This window comes from Podarcis tiliguerta (genome assembly GCF_965153285.1).
Source record: "Podarcis tiliguerta genome assembly, chromosome: 6".
Lineage (NCBI taxonomy): Eukaryota > Metazoa > Chordata > Lepidosauria > Squamata > Lacertidae > Podarcis > Podarcis tiliguerta.
In genome coordinates, this window is record NC_139539.1 from 90,801,064 (window position 1) to 90,822,051 (window position 20,988).

The following is a 20,988-nucleotide window of genomic DNA, read 5'->3' on the forward strand; positions in this document are numbered from 1 at the left end:
GTTGGATGTACAGTGGTACTTCAGGTTAAGAACTTAATTCGTTCCGGAGGGCCGTTCTTAACCTGAAACTGTTCTTAACCTGAAGCACCACTTTAGCTAATGGGGCCTCCTGCTGCTGCCGCGCCGCTGGAGCACGATTTCTGTTCTCATCCTGAAGCAAAGTTCTTAACCCGAGGTATTATTTCTGGGTTAGCGGAGTCTGTAACCTGAAGCGTATGTAACCTGAAGCGTATGTACCCTGAGGTACGACTGTAGTTTCTATATGCTGATAGGTCTGAATATGTGAGTTTAACCTCCCTGCACAGAAACAGGTTTAATTAGGACACACAGAGAACTCCTTTGAAGGCACATTATGTTTTTCAACTGCTGAAGCCCTGCCAGCTTTCTCTGTTTCAGACTACCTGGAAACCACTTCTGTGTTCTTCAGAAGAACAGCAGAGTTTAAGTGTAATAAATGAAGTACAATATAGGAACCCCTGCCATCTGGGCAGCCCACTTCTCTTTTCCCTTAGTCACATTTGTGCATTCCCAAATGAGTCCTCTGAATAAGTAGGCAGCTGAGGAGGCAAGGCTATGTAAATGAAGAAGACTGAATCTGCATAAAGTCAGACAGCTGTTCTTGCTGGTTCACAGGTGGCAAAGTCCAACAAGGGTGTATATGCACTTGGATCAAGTTGAAGAATCTCTTAATCTCCAACTACCTTTTGATTTTGTTTCCTCTGAGATTCCTGGCTCCCCCTCTGAACATGGAGAGTCCTTCCTTTTTATATGTGCCCCACCAGCTGTGTCTGTTGCCTAGTTCCCTTGATTTCTTTGCAAGTAAGGCTCTGCTTAGTGCCAAGGAAATAACTTCTGGCTGCTAAGGTATATCTTGCTTCCCACCTCCTAAGTGTCCAGTATAAGGGAGCTGCCCACCATCTCCTTGACCAATTCGCTGCTTCCCTTATGATTGCCCTCTTTCTCTGCTGTGTTAACAAAACAAATCAACTTTCCTCCAGCACCAGCCTTTATAGCAGAGGCTCAGAAAGCCAGCAATGAAACACTAACATTTTAAAAAAGGATTCAGGAAGCTACAAATGAATTAGCCTGCAGCCTCTCCCTAGATAGAAGTCATTAATCACCAATCTTTTAAAGTTCTGTGTCTATTTGTTTGTTTGTTTTTTCAAAGCATTATACCCCACTTTTCACCCAGAGTGACTTTCTATAAAAATAGCAGAGTCCTCACCCTCAGGCTTACCTTCTCAAAAGACATGACACATAAGGAAAAAAGAATGGGGAAAGGAGAACAAGCAAACTCAGACACTAAATTCTTAATGGTATAAGGTGCTTATATGAATGCCTTTGGATGGAGGTGGGCTGTTCAGTTCAAAAACAAGCATTGGTGGCCCCTGAAAACTGCTGCTCATTGATCCTTGTGGTACAACGGGTCGCTGTGTCTGGTAACCCGAAGGTTGGTGGTTTGAGCCCAGCCAGGGTGGGCTGTGGGCAGGATCCCTGCATTGCAGAGGGTTGGACGAGATGACCCTCTGGGTCCCTTTCAACTCTACAATTCTACAATACTAGCCTTCCTGAAAGTGACTGTAATGCAGCTGGAAATTGCTGATATAACAGGGTGGGGTCTAGCTGAAATTTGTTAATCATCATCATCATCATCATCTGTTGGCTTCTTGTCAATCCCATTGCATCATATAGGTTCACAGGTGCTCAGCTGATGCAGTCAGCCCTGCAACAGATGGTCTTGCTACTCTTTGTCACAAGGCAGGAGGAACTGGTGACCTCTGTCAGTGGGGAGGAGGAGCCCAGCTGGTGAGAGTAGCAGTGAATGAAGATGGGAGTCCCACACTGGCTGTTGCTTCTTCTTTTCCTCAAGGACAGATGGAACAACAAATATGGATAAGACTGATCTGGTTAGATACTATATACATGGACTTTAAACAAGCCTTTGACATGTCCCTTATTAAAGTAAACATGGGAGTCATGGGATAAGAAGGTAGCTCCTCTTAGGTATTAGTAGTAGTTTAAACAACTCCAAACAGAGCCTAAGGTTAAATTGACATTTCTCACAAAGCAGGAGAGTAAGAACTAAGATCTTCCAAGGATCTGTATTAGGTGTTTGGTTTGTTCACAAACGATTGGAGTCAAGGTGAAGTAGTGAGATGATCAAGTTTGCTTCCGATCCTAAATTAATGTCGTTTTTGTGGAGGGAGTGTGCTTTCTCATTTTCTCTAATAGGACTCAAAGGGTGACTGTCGGAGAGGCTATGTCAGCTTCTTGCAGTCGACATGTAAGTTTCTTCACTGTTTGGTGCTGTCACTGATGTCTAGCTCCCATATGAGACCATCCATTGCTTTGTATTTGCCTGCCTGCGATTAATGAAGTCTCTGAGACTTTATCTGATCACATAAAGTGTCTGGGGGATTCCTGGATCCAGCACTGCCCTTCCACTGTAATAACTCCTCAGGGCAACCTGTTGCTGCAAATGCATCCTTTTTTCCTGAACTAGTAAGTAGGTTTCCTCTCTAGTAGGACCTTGTTCTTACCTTCTTTTTCCACCTATTATGGGACTGCCAACAAATGAGCAAAATACTCAGATATCCTATTCCAACTTCACTGCAGATTTGTTTGCTAAATCTATGGGACAGTCAGCTGCAAGGGTTCAACTTTCAGGAGCTCTTGACATGGATGCTGGTGCCCACCAGAACTTAACTTGCTCCAAATAGAAAAACCTTACAGGACTTGCAGCTTCCACCTTGGTATAAAAATGTGGCATTTAGCACAAGTTGAAAAGATAACTCATAAATTATGTGTCGCAAAATGCTCAGAGGATCCTAAAAAAACCTACGATGTTTGGTGGGATTTTATCATATATACCGTACAACAAATATACACAGGACTCCTTATTCACAGTATAACGTGAAATTTGAACCCTAATGGTCTTAAGTACTCAACCACAGAGCCTAGGGCTTGCTGATCAGAAGGTCGGCGATTCAAATCCCCGCATTGGGGTGAGCTCCAATTGCTCAGTCCCGGCTCCTGCCAACCTAGCAGTTCAAAAGCACGAAGTGCAAGTAGATAAATAGGTACTGCTCTGGTAGGAAGGTAAATGGCGTTTCCGTGCGCTGCTCTGGTTCATCAGAAGCATCTTAGTCATGCTGGCCACATGAACCGGAAGCTGTCTGTGGACAAACACTGGCTCCCTCGGCCAGTAAAGCGAGATGAGTGCCGCAACCCCAGTCATTCGCAACTGGACTTAACGGTCAGGGGTCCCTTTACCTTTATCTTTGTTTGACTTCCTTCAATAAAAATTAAAGTTAAAGAAAGAAAGAAATACAGTGGTACCTCAGGATGCAAACGGGATCCGTTCCGGAACCCCATTCACATCCAGAAGCAAACGTAACTAGTGACTGCATATCTGCGCACGTGCGCATCGCTTTTTGCCGCTTCTCCGCATGTGCGTGATGTCATTTTGAGCGTCTGCACATGCACAAGCAGCGAAACCCGGAAGTAACGCAGAGGGGGAAGTATGTATAAAAATGCATGCATTGGTGAAAATTGTTTGCAAAATTGTGCATTTTATGAGAAATCCTCTCTTAAATTTGGATGAATTTTCATGGCAGCTTTTTTTACAAAGAAAAATCACAAACTGATACAGAAATGTGTTAGACCAGAGACTGGAACAATGAGAAACTAAACTTGACAGATTCATCTATCCCTAGAAGCCATGTTTGTTTGTTTGCTTGTGAGTTGCTGTTAATTTAATGTGATGTAAGGCAACAGAAGCTTCATATTGCCAGCCATCTTTAAAATGGATGACAGTTTGAGAGCTGATGCTAACAACTTATTGGATGAGCTTCCAAGATCGGTGTAATGCAAGAACTCGGCCTCGGTATGGACATAATGACTCCTAGTGTGAAGAAATGTGAAATATAAAATCATGATCAATTAACCATTTCCCCCATATTTCAGTTGTCCTTAGTTCTTGTTGATAGGTACAGCCCCAAATGAGCTACATTTAGCCAGTAATTCATGCTGGAACAGAGCAGAGTATAAATAACTGTGGCAAATATTCCCTCTTCTTGCTTAGTAACTCAAAATGAAACTTAATTATCTTGCTCAATTTCCAAGAAAAAAAGATCAGATGTTGTCACTCTGTTCCATTTGCTTATTTATAGGTGCATTTTTACAGTAGGACTGGAAATTTCCCGCAGTAGTTGCCCAGAGACAATTTATCAGGGCTACACATGGAAAACTGTGTTGCTGCACCATTCCACACTTTTTAAAACATAAAAAACCCTAATGCGAACAACCTCTTGCATTCCAAAAGTTTAGGGCAATTTAGGGATATTTATATAATCCATTTTGTGTAGTGGTACGGTACTAGCATGCATGAATCTGAAGAGCTTAGTTTTTGTGTGACTTGCTTTCTTGTGAGCCAATGAGCCTTTCAGGAAGGCCAGTAGAATTATGTAGGTGACAATCATGTTATTTCCTTTCAACTGAAGTGGTGACACTTACTTAGGGCACTCTTCTCCTAATGAGTTTTCATGCTGAAATTTCTGAAGATTAAGAATTAGATTTTCTCACTCTGGAGTTGAGCAGAGTCTCTGTCCAGCACGCAGTAGATAGGTGCCCATTAGACACGGAATTTCGGGCAGTAAAATCCAAGGACGTAGCTCTCTGTAGGCAGTTGGAAATCCTTAATGGGCATTTCTGTAGCAGCCTCTTCAGCTTTGCTAGATTAAAATTTTGTTACGTGGAAAATTTATATGATTGCTAACACAGCACAAACTCTTTAGCTAGCATTCAGCTTCATGCGAACCCTTGATAGTAATCTTTTATTACTGTTCCGGATTCAGTGTTCTCTTAGAAAGTTGCTTCAATGCAGGAAAAGGGTGTCGGACCCAGCAGTCACAAGTGGCAACAATGCTAAATGGAGAAGCATGAAGGGATCACTGCCATAGGCAGTACATAGGTATAGCACAAAAGAATGGGGCGGGGGGAGGCATTCACCTGAAGGGGCTCGTTCTTCACCACAGCTTATGGGGTCTGCTGCTCTGTAGCAGCAGCAGCTGATCAGGGGTAGATGCTAAAGACTCCTCTGGTTCAAGGGCCTTGGTCCTTGCCTGGTGGGTGGAGGCTTTGCATATTTGTTACAAAAGCCAAAGGGAACTTACCTTCTTCGATGTACAAAGCTAACCTTTCCAGTGAGCATATGGCCACAGGTGTAATAATTTTGGAGTTTTATTCCCTTGCGTTTTTGCCATTGGCACTTACTATTTCTTATTTAGCAGGATTTATATACCCGTTAATCATCAAAACTTTTAAGCTTCAGGTTAATAGAATTGCATCTGTTTTATTGTATGTACTTTTCATACAATGGGAAATCGACCATAGTTCCTTCCATGATCTGTAGCACTTTTATCCAGTATAAAATATAGTAACCAGCTTTTTTGTGCTGAGTGGCAAGTTGCAGGGTGCCCAGCTGTCAGTCTGGTGTGATCCATATGATGCAAAGCCAAGTTCCAGCAAAGGCAGAACAGAGTCCAAAGGTCAAGAGGTGAGGGAATAGCCAAAACTGGACAAGTCAGCTTCCAGAAAAGGTAGACTAGGATTCATAAGAACATAAGAAAAGTCTGCTGGATCAGGCCAGTGTCCCATCTATTCTAGCAACTTATCATAGCGACCAGCCAGGTGCCCATAGGAAACCTGCAAGCAGGAGAGCACTCTCCCCTCTTGTGGTTTCCAGCTGGTATTCAGAATCATTACTACCTCCCAACTGTGGAAGCTGAACATAGCCATCACAGCTAGAAGCCATCAATAGCTCTCTCCTCCTTGAATTTGTCTAATCCTCTTTTAAAGCAATCTAGGTTAGTGGCCATTAGTGCCTCCTGTAGGAGTGAGTTCCATAGTTTGACTGTACACTGTGTGAAGAAGGTACTTTCAAGAGCCTAAGACAGGGGTCTGCAACCCGCGGCTCCGGAGCTGCATGTGGCTCTTTTACACCTTTGCCACAGCTCTGGGGCGGATACTAGCGAGGGGAGGAGGCGCATTGTGCGCCCCGACACTCCCCACTGTGGCGGGCGCTGTACTGGCTGTGACGTCGCATGGGGGGCGGTGCGTGCGTTACGATCCTGTATATATAGCATTAAGGTAAGAAACAATATATGCAGGGTTATATTTGTTTTAAATGTCGCAATGGTTTTGCGGCTCCCAAGTTTTTTTTCTTCAGAAACGGGTCCAAGTGGCTCTTTTTGTCTTAAAGGTTGCAGACCCCTGGCCTAAGACAAGAGCATAGTGAAGGCTGGTATTTGAGGACTGCTGAAGTGGGGCACAGTAGGGGTCAGACGTCAGAGCAAGTGCAAGAACAAGAGCTGTTTGACAGTGGAACGGGCTCCCTTGGGAGGTGATGGACTCTCCTTCCTTGGAGGTTTTCAAGCAGAGGTTGGATGGCCATCTGTCAGGGATTCTTTAGCTCTGATTCCTGAATTACAGGGGGTTGGACCAAATGACCCTTCCAAATCTACCGTTCTGTGGTTCTATGAAATTAAGCAGATGTCATAATCTGAGAGAAGAAAGGAGGGCCAAAGTATCAGAGTCTTCGGCCTCAAGATGAATTGAGCAGACAGAGGGATGGGCTTTGATACCAAGGGTTTATAGAACCTAATGAGGAGGGATAGGCCTGTGCAGACAGTGTTCAGGCAAGCTGGTACTGTAGTCTGGACCAGTGTTGTTCATCCTTGGGTCCCCAGATGTTGTTGGACTAGAGTGCCCATCATCTCTGACCATTGGGCTAAACTGGCTGGGATCTAAATGGCACCCTTGACGCCAAAAGCTTAATTTGTCTGGCTAAGAAGGTGGTGGAAACAGAACAGCATTGAGAGAAGAAAATAAAAATAAAAGCAATACTGAAAGTTCAGTTTTTATAGACATGTAAAGTCTTAGGAAAACCAAAATACCCAACACATTTTGGTGATTGATAATCATCCAATGGGGCTCAAGATTAAGGTTCTATATACTATCAGAGTGCTTTGAGTTCAGAAGGACTTGCTTCCAGATAAGTATGTGCAGGTGGTGACCATTTCGTTCCTGGCCCCCACGCATGTCTATGGAGTATGCATATGCTCTGCCCTGCCCCTGTTCCACCCTCTTCTGGGTCCAAAAGGACCTGTGTGTCATTGATCGCTTGTCAATTGGACGTACCTAAAAAGGCTGCTGCCTGTATAGGATTGAAGCCTAAGACTATTACTGTTCATAAATGTGTCTTCCAACTCCTCTTTGAGGCTTTGCCTCTTGTTTTGCTTCATTCAGGCCTGTAAGTGAACCAAGTTCTGATGGTGAGGAGGTTGTTTCAAGACCCATGTCAATGTAAGGTCGCACAGCCCAGCACCTTGCAACTTATTCTATGAATGTTGAGCTTGAGGCTGTGGTTCAAAGATCTGTTAAGAGTTTTAGCACTGGTGGGTCAGTGGGTATCAAGTGCCAAGTTGCAGGGAACCCTGCTGTCTGTTTGGGGGTGGGGCTGAAGCAAGAACCTGGTGTGAGGCCTTGGGTTCAGCTCTACCACACAGGTTTCAATTACTCTTTAGCCAAGGAGGAGGCAGGGGCTCTTTAACAGCCAATGTGTAAGAATATGGGAGAGCAAAAAGTTATCCTAGTCCCCACAAAAGTTGGGGCTACTCCAGCTACAGTACTTCATCACCTGTGTTGCTTGTGTCACTTGAGTTTAAGCAGGTCTGTTTGTCACTACCACCCATGTTGAAAAGATAAGGATTCAGCTAAAATCATCTCTACTGTTCATTTTAGCTGCAGATTTTGTATCTCATTAAATGAATTACGCACAGGAATGTAAGTCAATTGGCATTTTGTTTTGTTTTTTATATTTTATTTTATTTTTATTTTTTTATTAATATTTTATTAAGATTTTACAAAGCGTCACAAAGAAAAAAAGAAAAATACAAAAAAAAAAATTAAAAACAATTAGATCTTTCATAACATATCTTGCATTTGCTTGTTTCCCAGACCTCCCCACACCTCCCCTCTTTATATTCCAGTTCAATTTATTTATTCAGCAAATCCTTTCCCTCTTTACTTTTATCCTTATCTTGGTCTTAACATATTATAGCTTTAACTTTTCACCTGTTAATATTCCATTTTTGCATATTCTTTCATAACATTATTGCTAAAAACCCCTTAACCTCAATCCAACATCATTCTAACATTCATTAATTTTGCAATATTTCTGTAAATAGTCTTTAAATTTCTTCCAATCATCTTCCACCAACTCTTCTCCCTGGTCTCGGATTCTGCCGGTCATTTCCGCCAATTCCATATAGTCATGTTTTTTATATTTTATACCCTGTTGTTCAGTCTGGAAAAGAATGCACAGGACAGTTTACAGAGACAAGTCAAAACCTATAAGCAATAAAGTCTATAAAATGATAAACAGTAACAATAAAGCATGCCAGCATGAATAAATTATTTTAAGGGCCTGCAATAATAAAAAGATGTTGGTGCCAAAAAGAGAACAAACTTTGTGCCAGGTGAGTCTCTCTGGGGGAAGACTTCCAAAGATGGGATTCCTCCATCGGAAAAAGTCTAATCCAGGCTTCCTAAACCTCGACTCTCCAGATGTTTTCGGCCTACAACTCCCATGATCCCTAGCTAGCAGGACCAGTGGTCAGGGGTGCTGGGAATTGTAGTCTCCAAACATCTGGAGGGCCAAGGTTGAGGAAGCCTGGTCTAATCTCTTGAGCCTTGGGGGATTACCATTAATATGCAGGCAGGCCCTTGTGGGAAAAGGTGATCCATAAGGGACTTGGGTCCCAAAATGTTTAGGGCTTCAAAGGTTAAAACCAGCACTCTCAATTGCTCATAGAAACAGACAGGGAGCCAGTGAAGCTGTTCTAAATCTGGCATAGAGATGTTCCTTGTACGATTTTACCCAAGAAATAGAGAAAATCATGCCTTTCTTTTAAAATGCATATGTGTGGATAAAACTAAATCTAGTTCTCTCTTTTCCCCCCAGGATGACGAAGGCCAAACAGCATTGCATTACGGTAAGCAGTGAGTGAGCATATTTGCCTATTAACCTACATTATCTGGAAGAGTGAATAAATGATACCCAAGACAGCTACATGTAACAGAAGTAAAGGCCTGCTTAGCAACTTGTAATAAGTTGTTCAAACCAGGAAACATTGCTTTCCAAGCTAAAACTCTTAACTTTGTCTCCTTCAAGCCTGCTACAATATCTGTGCCAAAGTGAATAATAATATTGCATGAATGAGGGAAATGGCTTCAAATACCATAGGTGTTTTGTTTTTTAATGACCATTGATGGATCTTTTGGTAACTTAAACTTTACTCAGTCAGTCTCTAAAATAGAATCATAGCGTTAGAAGGAATCTTTGAGGACAACTATTCTAACCCGCTGCTCAGTACAGGATTTGTAGTGCGGGATACAACAATAGCACCCGTCATATGGCTGTACTGCCTCTGTTTAAACACCTCCAGCTAAGGAGAGCCCACCCACCTCCCAAGCCAATCTGTTCAGCTGTTGAACAGCTCTTACCATTAAGAGGTTTTTCTTGAATCTTTATCCAAAATCCACTTCCCTTCAGTTTCCACCCATTGTTCTAGACTTTCCCACTAAGACAACAGAGTGAAAGCCTGCCTCATCTTCTGCATGACAGCCCTTCAGATATATGAAGACTGCTGTCATGTCTCCCCTGAAACTTCTCCAACTCTTCCAATTATTTGTCATAGGACTTGGTTCCTAGACCCTTTGCCATTCTGGTCACCCTCCTCTGGTCTTTCCAGATAAATCAGCCTTGTGAATAAGTCTGCAAAATTACTAGCATACAAAATGTTTTACTATCCTGCTGTGAACTGGCAAAGGAGTAGCAGACAGCTTCATCCCTCTGCAGCAGCTCACTGCGTTTCTCTGTTGGGTCCAGAGGAGGAGGCTTCCTTTGTGAGTGCTTAAATACAAGGTGGAGTAAAGGTACTGTCAGAAAAGATAGGTCAAAATAAGATACAGTGGTGCCCCGCAAGACGAATGCCTCGCAAGACGAATGCCTCGCAAGACGGAAAACCCGCAAGACGAAAGGGTTTTCCGTTCGCAGAGGCGCTTCGCAAGACGAATTTCCCTATGGGGTTGCTTCGCAAGACGAAAATTGACGAAAAAGTTTGAAATTTTTTTTCGCTCCAAAACCCCTTTTTCTGAAGCGCAAACTGCTAAAAGCATTTTAGCAGCAAAACCGCTAATCCCTTAAGCCTTAAAAAGCCGTTTTTAGCCCTTAAATTGTCAACACCGCTAATAGCGCTAATCCGTCAATGGGCTTGCTTCGCAAGACGAAAAAAACGCAAGACGAAAAGACTCGCGGAACGGATTCTTTTCGTCTTGCGAGGCACCACTGTACAGCATTCTGTTGACTTGAATATTCATCTAATGCTTCTCATTAGTTTGCTTTTAATTTTGTAATAGAATCTAGACAGCTGAAGACTTATGAGGGTATGTGCAAATATATGTGTAATAACCTTCCACGCCAGGAAACAAAACCATACTTTCCCCTCCAAATAAGGTAGTAACAGAGAGCGGGATGTTGTTAGATTGACCAGGCCTGTTTTCACTGAATTCCATTATGCACAGTTTTATTATTCAGAAACATTTTATAGTGAAAAAAGTGTATTCCAAGAATTCAGGGGAGTCTTCTGTTGTTTGAGACAGAATGCTTGTATTTCCTTTTATTATCCTTTCAGTATACTAAAGTCTGATGCGGCTAATACACCCAAGGGGTGTCTGCTGTTTATCAGCAAGGAACAATGTTGGGTTCTTACCATTTGAGTTCACTGCCTGTATCCTTGTATCCTGTTTTCTTTGTTACCACCTCCAATAGCACTAATCAAACTTTACTTGAAGCCTGACAATATCTTGTTTGTTCAATTAATCATTGTGACTTGCTCAGGCCTGCGCTCTCCTGAAAAATCCTTATTTATTTATTCATTCCTTGGACTGCATAATAAAGTCATTCGTTGTAACCAAGACCTGATTGTAGACACAAACCTCTTGTCTATGGGCATCCTTCCCCCCCTCCTTTGCTGCAGCTGTACAACAAACCAAGTAGTTAGCAAAATCCCTTTACAGTAAGGATGGTGAAATAGAATCTGAGTTTATCTATCTTTTGATGAGGATGTTTGGCCTGACAGCTGTCCTTGCCTCAGCAGCTCTTGTGATTACAGAAAGTGTCAAGCTGCATCCTTAGATGGGTTATAAATCCTGGTTTGTTCTGATTAAACACGGGTCAGAGCCATTCGGAGGTTAAATGAAGGACAGCTCCCCAGTATGTTACCCTCAAATGGTCTGCCGAAAGGGACCCACCCCCTTCCGTCCAATATCTTCTGGTTATTGGTGCCCCTGTCACTGAATGGTCAGCGCTAGCACTGTGTCTTTGAAAAGGCTAGGATGTGTGTGGTCTCCCTCATGAATGGCTTGCTAGCCTTAAATTCCCTCTTTAAGACCTTCTCCCCCCCCCCCCCGCCGCTTCCCCCCATGCATACACTTGTTTCCCTCAGGGAATGCTCAGACGATTGGCTCTGTGTCTCCCAGAGGAAATCAAGGTTTCTCCTTGGACTTGAAGTCACCTGACCGTAGCGTGGGCTGGCTCTCTGTATCCTCCCGGGTTCTTTCTTCCTCGTTGAAACACCATCTGCTCTGCTCTTTTTGCGCTGTTGCAGGGCAGTGGGAGGGGATGCTGGAGTGAAAATAAATAATAAAAGGAGAAATCCATCATGAAAACCCTGAGGATTAATGGACTTGGAAGGCAAACTGTGCTGAATGAAAATTCATCTTCACCTGTGCCTGTGTCAGGGCTGCCTCCCTGGTGCTTGATAAATAGACGTTCCCAGGATGTGCTGTAAATCCAACAGCTGTTCTAATCTCCAGGGGAAATTTTGCACTCTTTAGAGGTGGGCTTGAGGCCCTCTTGGGTTTCCCGGTGCAGTGGCAACGCATTGTCTCACTTTGGGCCCCTCCTCAGAAATGCCAAATATCTGTCCACACGGCACCTCCATTTGTAAAGGATCCCTGGTGCCATTGTTGTAGAAGCAAGGAGGCTATTTTCAAGTAGTGCTGCAGCTGCCCCCACTTTACTTACTATGGAGGCTCCTGTTGAAAGATGGTGACATTTGGAGGCTGGGTTAATGTCTGGCTTTCTTTGTTTTGGTTTGTTTGGAAATATAATTGAGATAACTACCCTGCCACTATTTAATGCTTGCTCGTTTTGGGCTGTCAACTGGTTAAAATGGCATTGGTTAAAATAAACGAAATGTTAACACAATTTTAATATAGGTTATTTTATACAGTGCTGAAGGAAACTATATAAAATGTCACTCATTGTTAGAACAAAATGCAATCTTTTAATATTTTCCCTTTTATGGTAACCCTGGAACCAAAAGAGCTGAAAAAGGGGCTATTAACTTGTAGCCATACTGATTTAAAAATTTCCCTTGCTGATTAATCAATGAAGGCTGCAGTCTTCTGCCATTGTACTTGGAGTAAGGTCCCTTGAACATGTAAACATGTCAAGAATTGAGTTGTGCATCTTTAAGGTTGTACCTGCCTCTTTTTATGGGCTGATCCCAACCAGAATTAATATTGTCAGCTGTAAAGGTTCCTACTACCACCAAGATCTATTTATCGCCTATATAGTAATTCTAATCCGCCGTGCAATCTCTCCAATCTCTTCCCTTCTTGCCACAATCCTATGAAGTAGGTCACTTTTACTTACATTTTCATAAATCTAAAACTGCAGTTTTTAGAGAATGATTTGCACAAGGTCACCAGTTATGCCTGTGGAAGAATGGAGGATTGAATCCAAATTGAAATCAAAGTGCGCTATCAACTGGGCCGCCTTGCTCTGCCTTTTCATGTGAAGTAGGTCCTCGTGTTTTTCAAACCTTTTTTGAAAGTGCACAGATTTCCAAGGGCCCCTCGCTATGAGAAATGACATCTTGGATCGTTCTTGAACCCACCTGAGAATTCCTCCAAGCATTTAATAACACCCTTGTGTTCTCATCTCTTCCTAGAACTCCCAGCACATGGAAATTTGTCAGTATTCCGCTAAGCATAGCATGGTGTTCACAAAAGCGTGGGTCAGACTTCAGATTGCACAGATCTCTCTATTGTGCCTGGACCATTGTTCTTGTTCAGGGTTCCTTCCATTACAGCCTTTCCAGGAGGTTGATTTCCAAGCAACTTCACCAGTTTGTTGCCCAGCGCAGGACATTCTTAGCATGTAACATTGATCCTGGCACAACTGCACTAGCTACCAAATTGTTTGCTGGCTCAATTCAATGTGTTGGTTCAAAGAGCCTTCTGTGGCTCAGGACCCAAGAACTACTTCTACCCACATGAACCAGCCTAGACCCTGTGATCATCGTCTGAGGCCCTTCTTCATCTGCTACCCTTCCATGGGAGGTCTGGGGGGTAGTAACATAAGACCTTGCCTTTTTGGTGCTGACAACCCACTTGTGGAATGCTCTCCCCGGGGAAGCATGCCTTATTTTTAGGCACCAGGCAGAAAACCTTTGGCTCTACCCAAGCGTTTGGCCCTTAATTTGAAGAATAGCATTGTGGCTTCTTTTAGTGTGGTGGGATCAGTAAGCCCTGATCTCTTTTAACCGTTCAGCTGCTTCTACTGGAGATGAGTAATACTGCATCTCCTGAAAAAGAGAGACCCAGAACGGTCTGTTTGCAGGCAGGGGTATAATATCGGTCCCTTCCCTGTTTTGAGTTGTTCAGCAGTAAAGCACATTTAAGCTACCCTACACCCAACATGTGGGCTTAAAAACAGCCTCTGGCAGGGAGGGGCTTAACCAGCCTAGTTCTACGCCTGGTTAGCTTTTTCTTCCAGAAGTGGAACAAAGATCTCCCACCCTCTTCTTCCTTATATTGTACCACCAGGTAATGAGGAAGTTTCCTAGCTTCTCAGAAGATGTCCTGTAGATGGATTGCTTCCCTGTTGCCGGGCCAGTAGGACTACACAGTTCATCCTGTCACTCCCTCGCTAGCTCTGAGGAAAGGCACAGCTTCTTGTGGGTCACCTGTGTATTCCTGTCTCACAGGGGCAATTTTGTTTTGCCGCCCAAGGTGGCGGGCAGGTGGATGAGTTGGAGAAGCCATCTGGGTTGTCTTCACATGGGGAATAGGGTCACAATCCTAGGCACAAGGGTCACACAAGCCTTGGCTTGCACGATCCTGGAGTATTTGGTTTGAGAGCTTTTTGCCAGATGTGTTTAGCAGCTCCAGCCCAGACAGATAAATGATTTTTTGCCTAGCATAAGCTCCTAAAATGCTAAAATTGTTCTTTAAATAACCTCCAAATGTGCCGCTGTCCTATTTTAATTAAACCTTCGCTTCCTCTCCCCCCCTGTGTCAGCTGAGGAAGGCAACAAAACATTCAAGATACTTTCTAATTACTACACCTAATTGCAAAAAGAAGTACACCACTAATGTGCTGATTTGAAATATAATTAAAAACAGTAATTAGTGTTCAACAGAGAGGCTTCTTGAAGGTTTAGCTCCCACTGGAAATTTCAGTTACAAAGTTGCTTTTGGGTAAATCTTCCAGCCAAAGCCATCATGCTTTCAGGCTAAGCAAAGGCTTCCTCTCCAGTGTGAGTGAGAGTGGGCCTATGGTGTTACATTAGTCTAGTGTGCAATTCATAATTCTATCCAGTACAATACACAAATCTATTGTACAACATTTCACTTAATATTCCTGGCTCTAATGCATTACAGTCTTCCCGTCTTTTCTCTAGGACTACAGGCAAATTCTGATTTGTAATATTTTTGCATCTCATCTCTTTGGCAATTGGAAGCTTCTTTAGTGTTCTACTTCCTACTTCTCTATTTTAAGGAAGGAGAGAATAGAATCATATTAATCACCTCTACAAGAAAAGTGCTGTTGAAATTTCATTCCAGTTTCTTTGTGAAGAAATCAGTTCTCATCTACTGCTCAAATTCAAATAAAGATCAATGCAGAGCCAGTTTTTACATAGCAGTGGCCTGGTTGGAGTTTTACTCTCTCATCCCATGTCCTTCCAATAATGCTAGCACAGGGAAATTTGCATGGGAGATACTTACAGTGCCTTGCATCACAAGATAAGTTAACATACAGAGTGCACTTGCAGTCCTCTGCCTAAAGCCTTTCAGGGAGGAGACAAGAGGCCTCCAACAATCTAGGGTGGGGTGCAGGGGCTACTGTCAAGAAGAGACAGAAACTTTCCTTCAGTGGGCTCCCTTAAATTAGATCTTAGGATCCAAACCCAATACAGGGCCATTCTACATGGTTCCTAAGGCGCCCCTTAACCCTGCAGAGAGACTTTGCGGGGGCACAGTGTGCTGCTTGGGGAAGGATGGAATGGGCATCTTTACTTCTGTGAACTTCCTTCAGTTGACTTAGCCACAGTGACTTGGATTCTAAGATACTTTTCATGCCAGTTTGCCTGATATCAATCATTATTTCAGTTGTCCAGTTTAGTTTTCAAAGCTGCTCACCTGCATTCAGTCCCCAGCCAAAGGCAGATGCTGAAAAAGAGGAGGTTGCCATGAGAATAAAATTATCTATGCTGCAATCGGTAGGTTTCGGCCAAGTGGTCTCCCTTCCTGCTTCATTCACCTTGTGTCCCCTGTAAATCAGGCAGACAGGTCCAAAAAATGGGCAGAAGAAGACTATTAGATGCATCACATCAGCTGCTGCAGCCAGCCTTCTGTTCCACAAGCTATGAGGCCACTAATGGAGGGATACTCATGGGCCATGGCCTTTGCCATCAGAGTTATGGATGCTAGGTGGTTCCATGAACCTTTATGAATCCAGAAAAAAGTAGCAGTTTCGTCTATAGGCAGAAGTATTATGTGGCATATTTGCAAACAACTCAGAAAAGGCATCTGCTGTGGGGGGGACGGGACACACACTGCTTTACTACCTCTTTTGGAAGGCCTTGATCTCTTAGCCACTTCTTCCTAAGGTTTCAGGTCATGAGTTGTGTGTGATGGCAGCATTGAGACATTATGCGCCACAATTGCCACTGTGCCTGCAAAAGATGTCCCCCCCCCCTTTGCCTAGAAATTTTTTCACACCCTGAAATGTCTTACCTGCAATTTGTCTTTTTATAAGGGTGAGCCTTAAAAAAAAATGTGTTAATGGTCTGGTAAAATAATTCCATTTTTTAGATTGCTCAAAAGTCAGGAAATGTCAGAGTCAAGGTTGGTCTCATGTTTCCTCTGAAAGGTTACGATTTAAATTTAATATCCTGCATCTCTTCCATCCTCCTCCTCTTTCGTTTCAGCAAGCTATGTTTTCCTGGCTACCTGTGAAGTAATTTTGCTGTAATATCTATAGTTAATAGCAGAGGTGCCATAGTGTTCTCCAAGATTGAGCTCTGTTGGTTGGTTTTTTTCATGTTCCAAGATTCAGACTTTTATCCCATTCCTTTCTAGTAATAAATCAAGATCCAAGTAATCATTCCTTACTAACTACTGTCAAAACTGTGACCTGACATACATTTTAAGAAACTGAAATAGTGGTTCTTAGGCATGTCGATAGGATGTGGAATATCAATCTTCAGCAGAGTTTTCTCTGCTTTGCCAACTTCGTTTTCCGTTTGGCTTTAAAACTCTTTGCTTCTGCAATTCTGAAACACACCACTCATCAAATGTTCTGTTAGCCACTTAAAAGTAACCTGTGTTTTTTTCTGTCCTTTCCTCTCTAGCTTCCACCTGTGAGTTTTCTGACATTGTGAAACTGCTCCTGGAGTCTGGAGCTGACCCTACTCTTCGGGACACAGAGGGCTACTTGCCTGAGGAGGTAACGGACTGTAAAGTGATCACCTCCATGCTGCAGGAGCACATGGCTGGCAAAGCTTGATCGAAAGGCCAAGGAAGTGCAGGTAGCCCCAGCCCAGGGCTCTCAAAATGGACGAAAAACTGCAATAAAATCATCCTATGTCCACATAATCAATATGCATGATGTATGGAGACTGGAATCTGCAGAGCAAAGAAGCTTATTTCTGGGAGCAGAAAACAGAGCAATGCAATATTGCACTGAACAACACAGGTCTGCGTATCTGTGTTGCCTGCCTGGCACAACACAGCCCCGGCCATAGGTTGTGACCTGTCATTTGCTTGACAGACCCCTGTTTTTGTAGCCCCAAATTAAAAAGGAACAGATCTACTCTGCTTCTGGTGGCTGCCAAGCATGGCTGATGGGATCTTTCCTCTTTGATAGGTCACAAGCGTTGTACGCCTTGTGCAGCCTGAGGCTGGGTTTGGATGAAGCAGAGTTTCATCATGAATCTCGAGGTTAACTTAAGGGAGCAACTCTATTATGAATGCAATCCTGTATGTGCCTACTCAGGAGCAAGCCTCCTCTGTGGGATTTGTTTTCCCGAGTAAATATGGACAGGATTGAATTGCAAGACTATCAAAGGGAAAGTCTAGCTGATGGGCAAGGGGTGGGGAGAAATGAGCATCTTTACAAAGCTGATCTTCCCATGACAGATTTCACTTTTTAGTCCTGTATCACTACTGCTACTTCCTTGAATTGGGTAATGGAAGCAATGGAGTTATCTAAGAGGTGAGAATTGAGGGTTTTCCTATTGGCTCCTGAAGATCAAAAAGGCAAAACATGGAGACTGAGCTACTGCTATGAGACTGAGAACTGATGGGAGTGTCCTTTGTGTGTGTGTCCCTCTGTCTCTGTAAAATACTGTCTTGCACGATAAAAGATGTCAAAGAATTGTTTCTGAATTGCTCTTTTTCTTCCTTTCACGTGAAAACAGTTGCACAAACAGCAGCATGATTTTGTGTTGAATATTCTGGAGTGTTACTTTGGGTGTTTTCAATTGTTCTGTCGCCATCACTTCATGTTCTAGAGTTACTGAAAGAGAAATGACGGAGCTATTTAAAAAACGGTGAAGACTAAAGCATCTTTGAAAGGCAGTATGAAATCAAATATTAAATGACTGCGAATCCAGAAAGAGAGGAAGAAAAGTATTACTGATTTGCAGCTTACAGTTTATAGTCCTTGCATTGCTAGAACAGTTTGAGGAGTTGATATGGTAGAAACGTCTCTGCGGAAAGAAAATCAGAAGAGAGGAAAGCTTTTCTCTGGCATGTAAAGCGCGTAAGTATGCTGGTAACTTTGTAGTATCCACCAGTGTCCACTGGCTGACTGAATATGCACAAGAAATAAATAACATTGCAAGAATTTCATCCTTTAGGACTGATAGGAGTGTTCAGCTACACCCTTATTCTCTGTCACTGTACAAGTAAGTTACAGGTCCATTGTACTTCTTCACTGCTGCAGTGTCTACACTGAAAAATATTTTAGTATTTGTGTAGATGCTACTGGAAATGGTTGGTGTAGACGAGGTTGCAAAGCTTTAAAGAACATAAATCAGAGAAGATGAAATGTAGGCAGTGGTGGACACCTATATTATTCCCAATTTCATCTTTCATAGTGGAATGGTAGTGGCTCTGTGCCTACTTCTTGCCATTGCTCGTTACCTTTGCCTGTTGCTGCCTGTCCAAAGACGACTGGGCAAGTTCATTTTCCATCTTGTTTGCTAACGGGTTTCCTCCCCACTCGGCACCCACCCCTGTGATGTGCATTTTCAACCACATTTTTATTATTTCTTTGCAAGGTTGTACAGTTGTCTGAAAAATATACACAAATAGGCACATGATGGGTGATGGGCAGAACAGACTAGCCTTTTCTCAGAACAGGGCGTGTTTATCACCTATATTTGCATACAGCCATCTTTATAGCAGACAAACTCTTAGTTGAATTCGCAGTCCCATGTTAAATCTCTTCTCCCACACCAAAAAAAATCTTTGGGTTGATTTTCATCCCATGGAGACTAGATCCAAAGATATGTTTGCTGGAAGCATTGTGCAGCTAAAGTATTGTGACAGCTACATTTTGGTGCATGGAGAAGGGCATGAAAAGTATGGTCCCTGCTGCACGGTTGGCAACTACTCCCTCTCTCTGCCAAATTCGTGAAATCAGTCATCAGTTTTGGAATTGTGCTGTGGAGAAGCTGGCAAACACTGAAGAGCATAGCAGTCACCTTTCTGTGGTCCCTTGGCACCACAGAAGCAGCCACTTTGCCCAGTAGCTAGGATTTATTTATTCTTTCGTGCTGAAGGTTATCCTTTCTGGCATTTTAATATTTTCAAGGGAAGTTCTCTCTGATGGACATCTTGTGTACTAAAAAGCTCTCTCAAAATAACACATGCTTGCTGCGTGCCCAGATGCAAAGTGGCAAGCTGCAGCGCCCACACCTTTCACAAAGTACATTTGCAGAGCTCAGAGCTTAGGCCTGAATATGTTTATAGCACTTTAGGACTGTTTGTGAAGTTGGAGCCCTTCCAAAAAAGAAGGAAAAAACCGAGAAGGCATATATTATTGTTTATAATCTGCTTTATTCAGCCAAACCTTTTCCCAAACAGCCCCCTGGATTGCTGTTTAAATCCTCTGGTGCCTTTAACTACCGATACTGAAAATGGTTAATGCATATTCAAACTAAGCCTGGCATCTACTCCAGGAAATCACTTTAATTGAGAAGCATTAAATGTTAAAATGATTAAAATGCATAAAGCCAACATGGTGTATATGAAGAGCCCAGATACGCAGCTTCAGAGTGTTCCTTGGCCCACTATCTCTGAAGTATGAGCTTCAAAGGCTGATACAGTTTAGAATTCCCTGAAAAGAAAATTGGTCCGTTTTCTTGTCTCACAGAACTGGATGTCTAGCAAGTAGCTCTCTGACTAGAATGGAAGCAAATACTTTGAGAGTCACCGGGGAAGGTTTGATGACTTGATGCTTAATTCTGTTTCTGCTTCTGTAGGATTGTGTGTCTTTGTCATGTGCGTGTGTGTGTGAGAGAGAGAGAGGTCCCCACCCTGTATGAGTTCAGGGTGGGAGAAAACCTGTACTCTGATTCTCTGAAGATTCCATGGCCAGATCACATACTGCCAAGAGCACAAGTGATGAACAAAAAATGTGGGAAGAAATTCCACATTAGAGCCCAAATAAAATTTAGTAATAGTGACAGCTGTGGTAAAATGTGCATCACTATATGAGGATCATCACCACCAACAACAAAACAAAACTGCCCGCCTCTGAGAATAGAAAAGCATCATGCTTCTCTTTTTTAAAAATAGTTGTATGGACTGGTATGATTCAGCCAGTTGCTGCATGGTGATAACTGTATCTCTGGTGATAAACCTGAACCTGTGTACCTTGGGCATCTGAAAATAAGTATCTGATCTCTGCCAACCCTCATAATGTAATAGATTTTATCACTTATCTGTGTTTCAACACGAGGAAGTCTTGATTGAAATTAAACACAGAAGCTAATTAGTCAGTTGATTAGTCTGTTGAAAGTCAGCTGGCCCCATTAAGCTAGCTAGCTCCAGATTGTGTTTTCTGAGATTGGAACCAAATGTATGTCCTTGTAGAGGATGTGAAAGTGGGTGTTTGGGGGAATAAATAATCTGTAGAACAGGGATGATAAATCTGTGGCCCTCTAAATGTTCAAAGAATCATAGAATTGCAAAGTTGGAAGGGTCATCTAGAGCAATCTCAGCTAAAGCTTCCATGACAGATGGCCATCCAACCTCTGCTTAAAAACCTCCAAGGAAGGAGAGCCCACAGCCTCTCGAGGGAAACCATTCCACTGTCTAACAGCTCTTACTTCTGCGTCCTTTGGAGGATGGAAGTTGTAGTCATAATGCAAATACCTTGGGCTGCTTAACTTCACACTCTTTTCCTTCATCCATGTAAGGCTGCAGATCCATCCCTCATTGCATAGCTGTCTGAGTTGTACATGGGCATGATGGGATGGGTGAATGCAAACAATTCGCAAGTTCTTGTAACCGGTTGGTAAGCTGGTTATTTATATCATCCTGTATAAAGAAATGGGTTAA

At 42.9% G+C, this 20,988-nt stretch overlaps 1 protein-coding gene and 1 long non-coding RNA gene across 2 annotated transcripts in view; one reads left to right on the forward strand and one right to left on the reverse strand.

Annotated features, from left to right (window-relative positions):
* Positions 1-17,794, forward strand: part of ACBD6 (acyl-CoA binding domain containing 6) — a 99,801-nt gene extending 82,007 nt beyond the window's left edge. The window contains exons 7-8 of the mRNA XM_083446374.1: positions 9,026-9,056; positions 16,770-17,794. Coding sequence (XP_083302500.1) covers positions 9,026-9,056; positions 16,770-16,924 — 186 coding nt within the window. The 3' untranslated portion in view covers positions 16,925-17,794. The remainder of the gene's footprint in view (positions 1-9,025; positions 9,057-16,769) is intronic.
* LOC310680127 lies at positions 10,716-15,933 on the reverse strand. Its single transcript, XR_014512649.1, has 2 exons — positions 11,851-15,933; positions 10,716-11,749 (listed from the first exon to the last, which is right to left on the reverse strand). It is a non-coding gene; the product is annotated as an uncharacterized lncRNA (long non-coding RNA).
* Positions 17,795-20,988: the final 3,194 nt, after the last annotated feature.